Genomic DNA, 14,322 nt, shown 5'->3' with positions numbered 1-14,322 from the left:
AAGCGTGTTTGATGGATGTCTTTCATGAAGAAAATATAAACATCTAATGCGTAATTTTTAATGATTAGCTAGTTGTGGTATTGTACCGTGGTTGGAAGTACTTAATACGATCTAATTAAAGAGGTATATAACTAAAATAAGGAGTGTAGTATTTGCCAACAAACTGTTTTGCAGTTTGGCGAAGTATAATTGTATTTTTTTTGTATAACATAAATGAGTAAATAAATTAAAAAAAAAACAGGATTTTTAGACTTGTCAGACAGGATTCTACATTTTTAGGCTTGGTAACCCTAGCCGCGGGTGTATGCTATTATTTGACGTTAGTTTCTGTCTCAGGTGCACGAGTACTTGCGGTCGAAACTGTGCTCGTTGTACGAGAACGACTGCATCTTCGACAAGTTCGAGTGCTGCTGGAGCGGGGACGACCAGCGGCTCATGACTGGCTCCTACAACGGGTTCTTTAGGTAAAAAAAACTAAACGTTTATTCTGCAAGTACCTAGACCGCTAAAGTTTTTATTTACGGGTTACTTTTTCATACTACCAGCGCTTTCGGAAAGACCATCATTGCCAAGAGAAATAAAATATGTGAATTTGTCTTTGTTTATTCGGACGAAACAAAAGAGACTGCATTAATTACCATGGTAACGTTTCCTGAGCTACTTATTTAAAAATATTATTTATTTGGGATACTAATCCACTAAAAGTTTCTTCATGGCTCATCTAAGCATGTTAATAGTATACATTGCAAACATATTATTATGATGTCTCCTGAGTTACGGGACAGAATAACATACACTAACCCCCTGTTTCACTATTCATTGATTAATTTTATGTGACAGATATCTGTGATGCCGTCTCTGTTGCTTTGTTCGAATAAACGGAGACTGTATGACATTTATCTGTCAAATAAAATTTATCAATGAATGGTGAAACAGACCCTAAAGCAGCGTTTCCACAAATAATTTGCGAGGAATGTGTTTTTCATTAACCAATAGAAACGCTTTATTGACACATCCTCGCAGCTGAGCGGAGCGAGAATGTGTAAATGAAGCGTTTTTTTTATTGGTTCATGAATAACACATTCCTCGTACGTAACACATTCTCCCACATTATTGGTGGAAACGCTGCTTTGATAGTTGATTGACTCTTTAAGTGTGTGGCTACAATAAGGGCGTGTGTTACAGGGTGTTTGAGCGCGGCACGGGCGGCGCGCGGCGCGGCGAGCTGACGCTGGAGGCGTCGCGCGACGCCGCCTCGCGCCCGCGCCAGCCGCTGCGCCCGCGACGCGTCGCCACCACCGCCAAGAGGAAGAAGGTAACACGCCCGTCACACACTGACACACTGCGTCACACCGGCTCATATACATTCTAAAGCGGTAAAGACGCTTTGTACCAGATTCGAAAAACGCCAGATTCGCGGAACGCCAGATTCGCAGAACGCCACATTCGCAGAATGCCAGATTCGCACAATCATCAACGCGGCCTATAAACGTCCCACTGCTGGGCAGAGGCCTTCTCTCGGAATGAGAGGTCTAGGGCCGTAGTTCCCACGCGGGCCCACTGCGAATTGGGAACTTCACACACAACATTGAATTGCTTCGCAGGTTTGTGCAGGTTTCCTCACGATGTTTTCCTATATACATTTATATGAAATTTACCACGAGCTTTACGGTGAAGGAGAGGTTTCCTAGAGGCTCTCGGCACGAGTCTTGGCGAGTGGAGGCTGCAGGAGTGCTAGACATTCAGATTCGATTTATGCAGTTGCCCGCTATGTCTGCTTTCCTCTCTTTTTTGACTCGGGGCCCGAAAAACCGACACAAAGTGGAGAGACCGCGAGGCGAGGCTAGAGAAGACGAGGGGGCACGAGCGCACCGTCTTCACTCTCGCAATCGCGATTGCTCGTGTAGCCTCGTGGAGACTGGATGGGCACAATAGGTTACAGATATACATACAAACACGCCTTTTTCTCACACAGATTGTTTGTTTTAACCTGCTACTATCTTACCTTACTTCCGTTCTTAACTTCGGTTATCGGACCCCATGAATGAGAGATTAGATGAAGCCCTAACTTTTCATCTTCTCAAACACCCCGTTTGATCCCCAGGACGAAATCAGTGTAGACTGCCTGGACTTCAATAAGAAGATTCTCCACACGGCGTGGCATCCCCACGAGAGCATCATCGCCGTCGCTGCCACCAACAATCTCTTCATCTTCCAGGATAAGTTCTAGCGCGTGTCCGACACCACACAGTCTTGCCGCCGTTGACGGAACTTTAGTGCTGTTAGGACTGATACGACAGTTGCTGCAACCATCGAGAGATCTGACCTTGCGTTACAATAGTGGCTGACAAACAAACAAGTAGTCAATGACCGCGAATGTATCTGTAGTGTTTGATATACGACAGTTACTGAGACATCAAACCATCAGGATTATACCGTCAAAGCAATACCGGGAAAGCAATCATGTCGTCAATATAACTAACTAGGAAAACATCTCTAGTGTTATCAAGAGAAATCTACACAGTCAAAAGAAATATCAAACGTGACAGACCTTCTGTATATTGAGAACTGCTAATTAACTAGATCTTGCGTCTAGTGTTGTTGAAAACATTATAGGGTAATTTGTAAAATGATATGTTTGTGTTCTAATTTGCTATGGTATTTCGTTCAATGCTTGTCCATGCCCTGGATCATAACTTTTGAAGGGAAGCTAAATAGCTGATCATCAATGTACAATCCAAAAGCAAAAGCCACGGTATGAAGATACATAATGTTCTATGTCCATTAAGAGATTGCTAAAATTTACTTATCCCATATTATTGTGCTACCATTTAAGTGAACTGAAATTATTATATACAAATCTTAAAGGCATCATAGCCATTCCAACGATTCCAATCTTATTGAGGAAATAGGTGATACCTTGCCAAGCAATATCTAGGACTCCAAAAAATTACAAATGTAGTCTATATATCTTATATGTTTGGTGATAAATCCTCTTACAAAACACGTTCTGGCCTTGTGTAATCGTCTAGTTTAGGATAGGCATGTTCATTCAAAACATTTATGAAATAAAGTAGCGTCCAATTTTTTATCATATCATAAACATACAGAAGTTGAATGTTAAAGTTTACTCAAACTACAGAGAAATTCGAAGTTCTCGACTACATGTAGAAAAGACGCTTAAGGTCGACTTTAAAAGCAAGTTGTTTATGATCCCGCCGCATTGACGCTGTAAAGAATCGGCGGATGATGTATGATACTAAACTAACTAGCGGTTCTAGCGCGCCGTCTCATTCTCAAGCGATACTTTGGTGAGGGACGGCGCGCTAAAACTCCGGTTAGCCACAGTGCGTACGTAGCCTAAGAGCTGGTTCTATTAGGTCGAATCGGCAGTTTTGATCGTTGGCCAACAGTTGGGTTTTACACACTATAAGCTGCCGTTACCTGAACACAGCATACAAAATAGTACGCCAATATTATAACTGATCCACACGTGGCTGAGCGTTAGATCAATGTGTCATCCCTTACAGTTTTATCTGGTTGCTCCAATATAAAAAGCGCTATTGCATACATATGCTAACATGCATTGTCATACCAGAAGCCTGTCAGACCGATCTAATATGAACCAGTTCTAACGCAGCATCGCTGCAGTCGGGGTCTCATATCATACAACATTGATTTGTCTACATCGCAACGTTACTGAATGTTACTTAGCGGTCTTGACACTTGCTTCGAAAGTTCACCAGAAGTGAGACTACGTGAGCGAAACTATCTCACTAACGCTTACACGTCACAGTTCAGCTACAAAAATGTGCGAGCTGCCTCGCTGTGAACGATTTTCTAATGCATTGCGTGTGTTTCCATTTTACCGCTGTGCGGAGAGGGTCTCGAACGTTCAGTGTACGATAAAATCACTCACTGCACGTAGTCGCGAGTAATCTTGGTGGGACTATAATAAAGAGATAGAATTTCGCATTAGCGTAGCCTTTAGTCTCTTCTGTGGCAATGGTTTTCTAAATGGACACTGAAGTTAACAAATAACAGTCTGATGCCAGAGTAACTAAAAGGTATACCCTCCGTAGTGACGCGGCACTATCTATCACAGCGTTGTAAGCAGTGGTGGCTGTCATATTACTAGCATTTAACGTCAGTTTTTACAATAAAAATACATGCCGCTGAAAAGGTTATAAAATATGTGAAAAGGTTTTTTTTGGTACCGAAAATGGTTGGTCGATGAATTAATTTCTTTAAAGAGAAAAAGTTTTTATATTATACCATTTTATGGCATTTTCGCTTTAAAAATGCTGGGAAAAATTGTAAAACTCGTAAGTCTCGTTAACCAATGTATCTTTATGTATGTTATTTTAAACTTAGCTAGTCACTGCTTACTGCATTTGCTTCTATGAAGTTAAACGTTGACAGCTACCACTGCAGTATTGTTAAAAAAAGTACTGATATGTTGTATAGTTGACATGAAAATTTCATTGAACAGTAACGATGCCGGAGTAAAACTATTTGTCTATTAACCCTTTATAAGGCAGAGACGATTTAGCGACCACACATGCATTGATTTGGAAATTCTACCTTATTCGTTTAGAAATAAGTTACAATATTCATTGTAATTATTGAAAATACTACTAGCTTTAAAAACATCCTTTGCTAGGTATGTATTCGATAGCTGTTTTTGATTCTGTGATAGTATGTTCCAATAAATGAGGCCTTATAAAGGGTTAAATAAGAGAATATCCGTGTCTTGCTTTAACATATGTTTGCTTCCTTTATGGACTAGCTTACAGTTAAAGAAAAAAGGTGGCCTTCTTAAGTAAAAAACCGTGCATTTTGTGCTCGTTATACTAATCAATGGAGTTTTGTTGTTCTCTGTACAACATACCAGAGTTAGCTAGCTAGAATCTAAGTCCGTTAGTTAAACTCTGATGTAATTTATACGCTTCTCATAACTTAAGGTTCTAAGCGATAATTAAGTATTTATTGTTTAATGAAAATACCACTTAAGGCGGTTGACCTTAACAATGTGAAAATGAGATTAGTTAGGATTATCAAATAACGAAGCTTATGAACTTGGAATGTATGGAAACCATTGCTCTCCGTACCTTGCCAGGTCAGTTTGAAGTCGGCAGTCCAGCGTATAGTCGGGAGAATACAAATTTACAGTAAAAACAAGCACAAATGGTCAGTTATGATGTTGTAGTGACTTTACTAATGCCATTTCGTGACCTCGTTTAACCCAATAGAGCCTCTAGAATTGGCCACGAAAGTAAATAAAGCGCTAACGTATTAAAACCATGTATTTTTGCATGAATACATGTGTCTCACAGACGAAGCGTTATTGGCCTTGTAGTAGCAGAATAGCAAGGTTATTCGTTAAAGTTTATATGGATCATGAATAAGATGACCTCCGCAAAGTAAGTATCATTTAAGCTTTAAACGCTTTGCCTCGACCATGATAGGTGAATCAAGCTTACCAAAACATTACGAACTCATACGACTTTATTTGAGAATCGTCTAGACTGTAGTAGAAATGAAGCTTTGTGTAAACCGACAAAGCAATTGCCTACAAAATTGGACGTAGTTTAACGAAAAGGATCCAACAATTAGTTTTTTTAATTTTGGATCTTCTTTCAGTAGGAACAAAAGCGAATTTAAAGAATAACATGACAGTGCTTTGGATCCTTTTTGCTAAACTACGTCCAATTTTAAGTGGCTAGTAATTAAATTGGCTCAATTCCGTTCCAGGCTTCATATAAATTCAATCTTCTGGACAATAGTCCGCAGAGTTAACTGACCTTTAACATTTAAGGCGGTGCATAGTCTTTAACGGGTATAAATTATTATTCCCTTAGAAAAAACTAAACGTCAAATCCCAAATTGATCTCCAAAAGTGTTTGCATACATTTCAAGAAATAAGTACTGCAGTTTTGATCCGATTTGGCAGTGCAAGGAAATATGCCTTAACATAGATATAGTGTAAACTGTAGTTTTATAAAATGATTTGTTCCGTTCGTCGAAATATCAGTTAAATGGACTATATGAAACTGGCAAAGAGAATGACTTATATTTACATTGCTACGTTTGCTAGAGTTTATCCGATGCGAAGTGATGTATAAATTTATATATCTCTGTAAACACTTCCATTACAAAAGTATCACAGTTAATATTAACAACTTGTTTGTATGTTTTCGAAAGATCTGATGCGGTCAAATTACGGGTTGCTAGTCTATCCACGCGGTCGTTGGATACAGAAATTATACCATACTGAATTGCTAAGCTTAATCTAGTGCGTAAAGTTGAACAAATTTTGATTTATTTTAAACTAGACATAACATATTGCGGTATACTGGATAGGTCTGACTAGTGTCCTGCGTATGTCGTATCTTCATGGGATTTAGTAAAGCAAGCACATCGTACACCTAACTAGAAAACTCAACTCATAACCTAACTTAACTAACTTAAAAAAAAAATAACCCCGACATTGTCATTTTAAAGTTCAATATCTCAAAAATGGGGAACCCACTGTAATGAAACATAGCTAAGAACCACCACTAGAAAACTCGCTTTCACAAAAAAAAACCAACCGCCTCGAAATCGGTCCATCCGTTTGAGAGCTACGATGCCACAGGCAGACATTGGCGTCATACTTATTCCCTTTTTGCGTCGGGGGTTAAAAATCAAAAACTGTAATAGAATTAAACTTTAACCGGAACGTCACAAGTTAAATTGTACATTATTTTGAGTTAATGCGTAGTTGTGCGATATAATCACCGTATGGCATTCAAGAGAATTGCCTGCACAGATCCAACTAATTGCACAGATTTGTTCTTTAACGCTTCAGGCGACCTGAGTAGGCATGTACAGTTAGATGTCTCCGGTATACCGTAATGTGGCCAGCTTTAGTTAGCAGGGCAAACTTGGAGAGGCCGGCTAACAATGAGTCTAAAGCTACGTACGCACTATGCGACTAGCCGCGCGGTTTCAGCGCGCCGTCCCTCTTCAAAGTATCGCCTGAGAAAGTGATGGCGCGCTAAAACCGCGCTATTAGCCGCGTAGTGAGTACGTAGCCTAAGATGTAGAATTTGTCGTCTTTAAATGTATCGTTCCATTAGCATCCGTAAGTTATAGATAGTCCCAATTAGCAGGTAGGCAACTGCACGGCTAGCACAAATGGCCTCGACTACATTTGTAGTTTCAAAAAGGTTGGGTTAGCTTCTAACGGAATGTCATATTGACTTGTACTTGACTTAGTTGCTCGCTACTAATGTTAAATGAGACTGCAAGAATGAAAAAAATGTCTTTATCGACAAGTATGATTATTTCGTACCATTCTGGTCATAAAGGATCGTTCGTAGCAGAGGCCATTTGCGCTAGCTTTTTGACCGTTTGAAACTGTCGACAAGCTGTGATTGGACATTGGATATTGTCGTTGACAAACAGAATTTGTAAGCAAGTGTAGTTGCCAAGAGCCAGATAAAATTTCTGTGCAACATTTCCTACCTACACATACGTAAAAAGCCGTCGGCTACCGGTCTTTTCGTCATAGGCTCGTGCCTTAGTGTGCGTAAACTTTTTGTTAATCGTTTTTATTTATTATTGTACTTTTTAAAAATATTTGTGATCGTTTTACTTATGAATTCGCTTAGGCATAGTTTGTTGGAAGCAATGGCGCGACGGGCTATTGGGCTTATGAAAAGTTACTTTACACAATGCTACTTATTTTATTTTTGTAAAGCGACTGTGAAATGTTGACACAGTAGGTAGAAACTAGTGACCAAGTTTCGATGCCCACCTAGCCTAGTGTTATTCTTACATTAGTTCTGCAAAAGGTATTTCCCTTGCAAATGGGAATGCTTGAACATTTTCTATAATGTAAATATAGCGAACGAATGGAGGCCTGAATAATATAAATATAGTATATTTTGTCACAACACGTATGTTAATGTACAGAGTTATATATATTTGTACTTAAATTGTGTAAAGCTTCATGGTAAAATTATGTTTTAAAATATTTGTAATGAATAGACATGTTTTTGTACAACGTTTTCTAGGTCCGATGCCGATGCAGGATGAACCTGCTCCTTACAATTTCCTTGCATAGGTTTATTTCCGTCTCACCTTTTTCAGGCACTTCCATAGCTTGGGGTCGTTATAAAAATCTCCATAACATTTTTTTATGTTGATCGATTGTATAGAATGTGTTAAGTTTTAGTTTTTTTTTCTCTAATGTGAGGGGCTCAGTCAATTCCTAACTTAATAAAGCTAGATTTAGTCTCACGACGCTGTTCGCTGCATAGCCAAGGGCCGCGTTAGATATAAGTACCTAATAAAAAACAATGTGTGATAATTATCAAAAAAAGAAGCTAAATGCAGCTAAGTTTCAACATTGCTTGTGACGGCAAAAGGAATTGACTAAATCCCGAGGTATCAATGTAATATACTGTGAGTTGTAGTGTACAAGCAAAGACATCGTGTATAGTTGTGCGAGTGAGCGAGTGAGAGGATGCGTGCGCTAATATAAGTCTAGTTTTAGTTAGGTGAAAACTGTGAAAGCGCAGACAGATAAAAAAAAATCAGTTTTTTTTTCCTGCACCGAGGGATCAACAGGTTTGCTTGATAAATGTGATAAAATCGCAATAAGCGGTGTTTAGTGGTTAGAAGAGTGCAGTGGACCTCGCGTGCGGTGTCACAACGAATATAGGTTACGGCGGCGCCCGCGCCTCTCCACTCTGTCTCGACAAATGTTGGCCGTCGCATTGTTATCGTTGAAGCAAATCTTTGACACATTTCGCGTTTCTCCAAACGCTGGCATTTCAGAATAATAAAGCCATTGAAACATGACGCATAAGCTCATGCGAAAACATTTGGTCGGTACAGAGCTAGAACTAAAATCAATCTTCAGCTGTTAATAATTGTATGAACTGAAAAGGCGGTCTGAACCTTTGCTTATACACAATATTTGCTCAAATAAAGCAACATGCTGTGTAAATTGTATAGCTTGCCGCGAATTTAACTGAACAAGTACATCTATTGGAATTTAATTTTATTATGTTCATCTGTAAATTATAAAATGCGCCAAAGACGAGAATAGATGACAGTAATTGCGTACATACTTGAATCCTGGAAATAATACTCTTCTAAGGCAATCTTATAAATGGTAACTAGATTCCAAAGGTTGTAGCTACGGGCGATACGAATATCGACCATATTACTAACCCTACCTTGTAGTGTTCCCAGTTCGAAATAGTACTGGGCAACTTACAAAATTAGTCTATACTCGTCTTTGGTGTCTAGCTAGTGAAATGTGAAAGAGAAATAATATTTGTACACAATATCAGCTTTCTTTTGTTTTCTTGCATCCTTACTGGAGATAGGCAAAGGAACTGTCATCCATGCAGCCTGAATAATGTTGGCACTACACTATTCTGTAATAACAAAATCTTATTTAAATTTGCAGTGTTACTTTCATAATTACTCAATTTAGGTAGCTACAGGGTTGTTCAAGATTTAGCGGTTAAAATAGTAAGAAAAGGTAATTTCCAATAAATGTACTGAAATTGTTAGTATGTCTGTATGTGCCATGTGCGGGAGGCGCGGGCGCGTCCACCGGAAGTGTTGTTGTTGAATCCAAAATATTTCCTATAATATAAATTTTTATATCTGACTTGAGTTTTATTCATTTTATTCAAAACACTAATAAGTTGTACCACATTTAGATCTATATATTAAGTAAACTCTGAAACCGAGAGATACGACTATTCGCTGTTTCATACCGGGTGTGGCATGTACCTACTACGAGCAAATAACTAAAAATTTTACAAGTTACATTATACAACATAGCATTCCACTTAGATATTGTAACATTGCGCTCATAAGACAAATAACTAGAATATGGGAAAGCACATACTCTTATAGATACCGCGCTGCTCCACAGCTGACAGTCAAGGTTTTTAAACACTACTTATCTATGATTGTAATACAAAGTAGACTAGTGTAATTCAATACAGAAATGAAAATGTTTAGATAGTTTAATGGGGGAATTTCAATATTTAAGACACCAATGGACGTTGTTTTGTTAACATTTAGTTAAATACCTATCCAAACCAAGTATAAGTACTTCTGTTGCTGACTACAACACTAAACAAGTCTAAGCAAGTCCATTAATTAAACGTTAAATGGATGTGAGACTCGCCCATATTAATGAACTAAAAGAATTTCTTTGCTCACCCGCGACCTTATGATAGCTAAAATATGCCCATATTAAATGATATTGCACCGGATAACTAACAAGAAGGGCTACGAATTAGCCCGAAACATGTCGAGCTATACTCGATTTAAGACGTAAGCTATCTTATCCGGTACAATATTTAATATGTTCAATGGATGTCTTTGATGGATGGATTTGGGAATATGGTTTGGGTACAAATGGGTTGAGTTACTCAATGAAAAACCTCGTTTATGATGTACATTTTATTCATAAATACCCACACAAATCACATTATTTGTATCACGAAACACTATAATTACGGCAACATGTCAGTTTTTTACCTACATTTAATCCCGTATTATTAATAACTATTATTGCCTTTTTAAGTACATAATCAATTAAAGTTATTTAATTAGCTACTTTGTATTGTTGCTGCAATAGTATTTTTAATGAGAACCGAAATCCCAATTTGGTACGCGCTGTGCTATGAGGTCTGCGCATACTCGATTTTGCACGCACTAAAACTATATGTGACGTTACAGATCAGTGAATAATGTTTTTATCGTATTTTTGCGGGTAGCTAATTGAGAGGGAAAGATGAATACGAATTCATCTTTCCCTCTCAATTAGCTGCAGTAAACTTCAGTAAGCTAGTTGAGAGAGCAAGACAAATACGAACTTTTCCGACAAAATACGATGGCAAAACATTGTACTTACTACATCTGTACTGCAAAGCCAACGAGACGAGATAAACTATATCTACTTCATGCTTGCCCGATACGTCATTACCTATTTACTACCTATCTCGTTCCTTTCCCCCATGCCATAATTTATCTCTTCTTGTTGGTCTTAATTTAGTCTGTTTTCAAGTTAACTATTTTGATTTCAGGCTCAGCGAAATCGCAACGAGAAACTAGCACAGTTGCCATCAAATTTTTGGAGCAGCCAAGGTGATTAAAGATATCGGAACATGAACTTTAATGTCTTGAGAATAGAGTGCATACTCCGATATTTTTGACTACCTTGGCCGGTCCGAAATATCTGATGGCAACTGTACTGGGTAACTAAAAGACTCAAAATATTATGAAGATGTGTATAGTACATTTTTCTAGGAAGATTTTAGGACAGTGAAACTGATTTAAAGTAAACGGTGCTAGGTAAAAGTCAGTTTGTTCAGTAAGAAAGAATAACCTGTGAGCTGCAATTACGATTTCATGACTAAGCCTGTATTGCTCTTTATTAACTCCAAATCATAATCGTTTTTACCACTTCTTTCCATTAAGCCGTACAGTACGATTACAGATGGGCGTGCCTTCAGTCAATTTTCAACTTTGACGTCATAAAAATAAAGCCATTTTTAGTATACCGCTACCCACGTTTACAGATTATGTAAAAACTATTTTGTTTATATGACCTCAAAGTTGAAAATTGACTGAAGGCACGCCCGTCTGTCAAGTGTTAACTCCAAGTAATCGTACTGTACACGATGACGGTAGAAAGAGAAAATGAAAAAACGGAAGGACTTATTCTCAAACTTGCGGGTTTGAGAATAAGTCCTCTAATGCGTTCACATTCTTCGTTTAAAAACATATTTTCCACTTATTATACAACCTATACGCTAAACTCTAGCAGTAATATACTGCCAGTGTTATAAATGTGTGCCACAACTCTTACTTTTATCGATATAAATCTTATTCTATAAATTATATACAAAATACCCAAATGAGCAAAATCAACCCTATAAGTAATTAACCGACGTCGGTACACACACACACACACACACACACACACAAACATCACGCCTGTATTCCCAAATGGGGTAGGCAGAGCACACGAAACGTTACCGCTTCGGAGACACTTTTAGCAATTTTAGGTCAACCATTAAAACCATTTACAATATGTATATTATTATGTATAGGTATGTCTATGTATGAATTTCTGCCTAAAATTTAATTCCTCGCCCTTGCGCACGCACCCAGTGTGTTGAGCGAATCTAAGAGTTCATACGTTTTGAGAAATTTTTGGCCAGAATTTTGAACGCTCTGCGACATCATAATTATAACCAACGTTGTTGTTTTACTATGAACCAATAGGGCTACTACGAAATTCGAAAATCGAAGTTCGTATCGTACCGTTCCTCTCGCTCTCGTATGAAATAGTATTAGCGTTAGCGGGACGGTACGATACGAACTTTGATTTTCAAATTTCGTAGTAGCTCTAGAGTACGAATCCTTAGGGCGGTTTCAGACTAGCGTTTTTTCTGCGCTTATACGTTCGTTTTTGGACGCGCGTATTCCTGCGTGTTAACGCTCGAAGAAAACAAAACCGCACCCGTGCGCGCGTAGATGCGCTTCCAAAAACGAGCTTATGCGAGCAAATAAAAACGCTAGTCTGAAACCGCCCTTGGAGTCTTCGAAGGCACTGGGTGAGAGACTGAAAGAAAGTAAAGTGTACTCGTACCTACTTTTATATGAATCCGAGGCACCTGTCCCAAAATAATGACATTTACCGGCAGTGAGTGCGTTAATGTTCACTTATAATGACTGAACTACACTTAATGACTGCTGCTGAACATGATTGTTGTTTTTGGATGATGGCGTTATCACAATTATATAGCTAATTAACAATGGTTTGGGCCTGCCTGCCCCTAAACATCATTGTTAAGACTATTTTACTGTGCAAGTTCCTTTTTCATTTACACAAAATTACCGATCACTGCAAGTCAGCATAGCATAATTTTATTGTACCTATATAGTCTATTCAAATAAAAGAACAATCGCACCCAATAACGCAGATTATAGTCACAATCAAACCATTTGATTCTTAGGGCCTACGCTAGCTGGCGCGGGCGCACGCCTCCTGGTATGGGTGCAGGTAAGCCCAGTTAGCCCATACCCAAAGGGTGCTAACGGAACCTTATTACTGAGACTCCGCTGTCTGTCTGTCCGTCCGTCTGTCTCGAGTCTCGAGTCCGACTCGCACTTGGCCGTTTTTTATTTTAATAGGCGTCCAGTCCACCCGCTCCGTGCAAACCGCGTCAGTTAGCTTAGGCCTTAAACCCGTCGTAGAACGTCATCGACATCTATGTTTCTTACATCAAAACGGTACACAAAATTTGTTCACAGCGCGGATTTGTGAACCTTTCACTATATAGTTTGTTGACGTCCGTGACACGGGTTCTTTCAAAGTAATATTAAACAGCCAGTCTAGTGCCGTAAGGTAGGTACATATAGATGTCAATGTAGAACTATCTCACAACATTTTTTAATTAAATCACCTCTGAAGCAGTACTGAGTCCCTGTAACTTTATTTGTGAACAAGTTCTACAGCGGCTATGTTTCAGTTGGTTAAATAGTACATTGTTGGGGACCGAATACGAGGGCGGATTGATAAATTCTGAGCCTGATCAAAAACAAAAGACAGTGCATAACAGTTACCAAATATGGCACTTTAACCTGCCAGTATTTATTTCTTTTTTTTAAATTATATTCAACCATCGGCTTAAAACTTTTTAATGCACCTACGTATTTACCTGGCAGCCAAAGCTAAGTGACACGTATTGAACTTTGACAAAGGCCTTTTTTCGATCCCCAATAAAGAACCCACACTTAAATCTAGATATAGATGCATCGCAAATTCACATATTATGATATTAAGTACTAAACGGTTCTAAAACCTGTCAAAAATGCGGTGATTTCTGTGATCACTCAGAGAGTCGAGCTCTTAAACTAAATCAAATATTTGGATAGGAGATTAACTAAGATTTCTTATACCTTAACCTAAGGAAGCATAGTCCAAGAGTGGCAATTATCCACGCTATGGTTATTAGGTAGCCGGAATAGACGGAGGTATTGCCTATGGAATACCCTTTCTCCATGATGTCTCTGAGAGCCTGGCCGGGGACAGTGAAGGGCAGGATCAGAGCGAAGTAGGAGAGACCTTTCGACATGGCCTCAATAGGCCAGACGATGCCTGTGGGAAAAGATTCGAGAGTAAAGTAAGAGTTAAGTAACCTAATAAATTGCTTATTTAAAACCTAGATTGCGGCATGGTCTCGTCTACGCGTGACTTAAAAGAACATATCCATCTCACAATACCCCACACTA

At 38.7% G+C, this 14,322-nt stretch overlaps 2 protein-coding genes across 4 annotated transcripts in view; one reads left to right on the top strand and one right to left on the bottom strand.

Annotated features, from left to right (window-relative positions):
• The window catches only part of tws (protein phosphatase 2 regulatory subunit tws), a 56,478-nt gene extending 46,805 nt beyond the window's left edge, over nt 1-9,673 (top strand). For all 3 annotated transcript variants that reach the window (XM_074107465.1, XM_074107467.1, XM_074107466.1), the window contains 3 exons: nt 337-464; nt 1,186-1,315; nt 2,105-9,673. In XM_074107465.1, coding sequence (XP_073963566.1) covers nt 337-464; nt 1,186-1,315; nt 2,105-2,230 — 384 coding nt within the window. In that variant the 3' untranslated portion in view covers nt 2,231-9,673. The remainder of the gene's footprint in view (nt 1-336; nt 465-1,185; nt 1,316-2,104) is intronic.
• Nucleotides 9,674-10,464: 791 nt separating this feature from the next.
• LOC141442459 (ABC transporter G family member 20-like) overlaps nt 10,465-14,322 on the bottom strand; it is a 146,770-nt gene continuing 142,912 nt past the window's right edge. Inside the window, exon 16 of the mRNA XM_074107464.1 lies at nt 10,465-14,188. Within this exon, the coding sequence (XP_073963565.1) occupies nt 13,974-14,188 (215 nt within the window). The 3' untranslated portion in view covers nt 10,465-13,973. The remainder of the gene's footprint in view (nt 14,189-14,322) is intronic.

This window comes from Choristoneura fumiferana, chromosome 25 (assembly GCF_025370935.1).
Source record: "Choristoneura fumiferana chromosome 25, NRCan_CFum_1, whole genome shotgun sequence".
Taxonomy (NCBI): domain Eukaryota; kingdom Metazoa; phylum Arthropoda; class Insecta; order Lepidoptera; family Tortricidae; genus Choristoneura; species Choristoneura fumiferana.
This window is presented reverse-complemented; position numbering and strand designations above follow the sequence as displayed.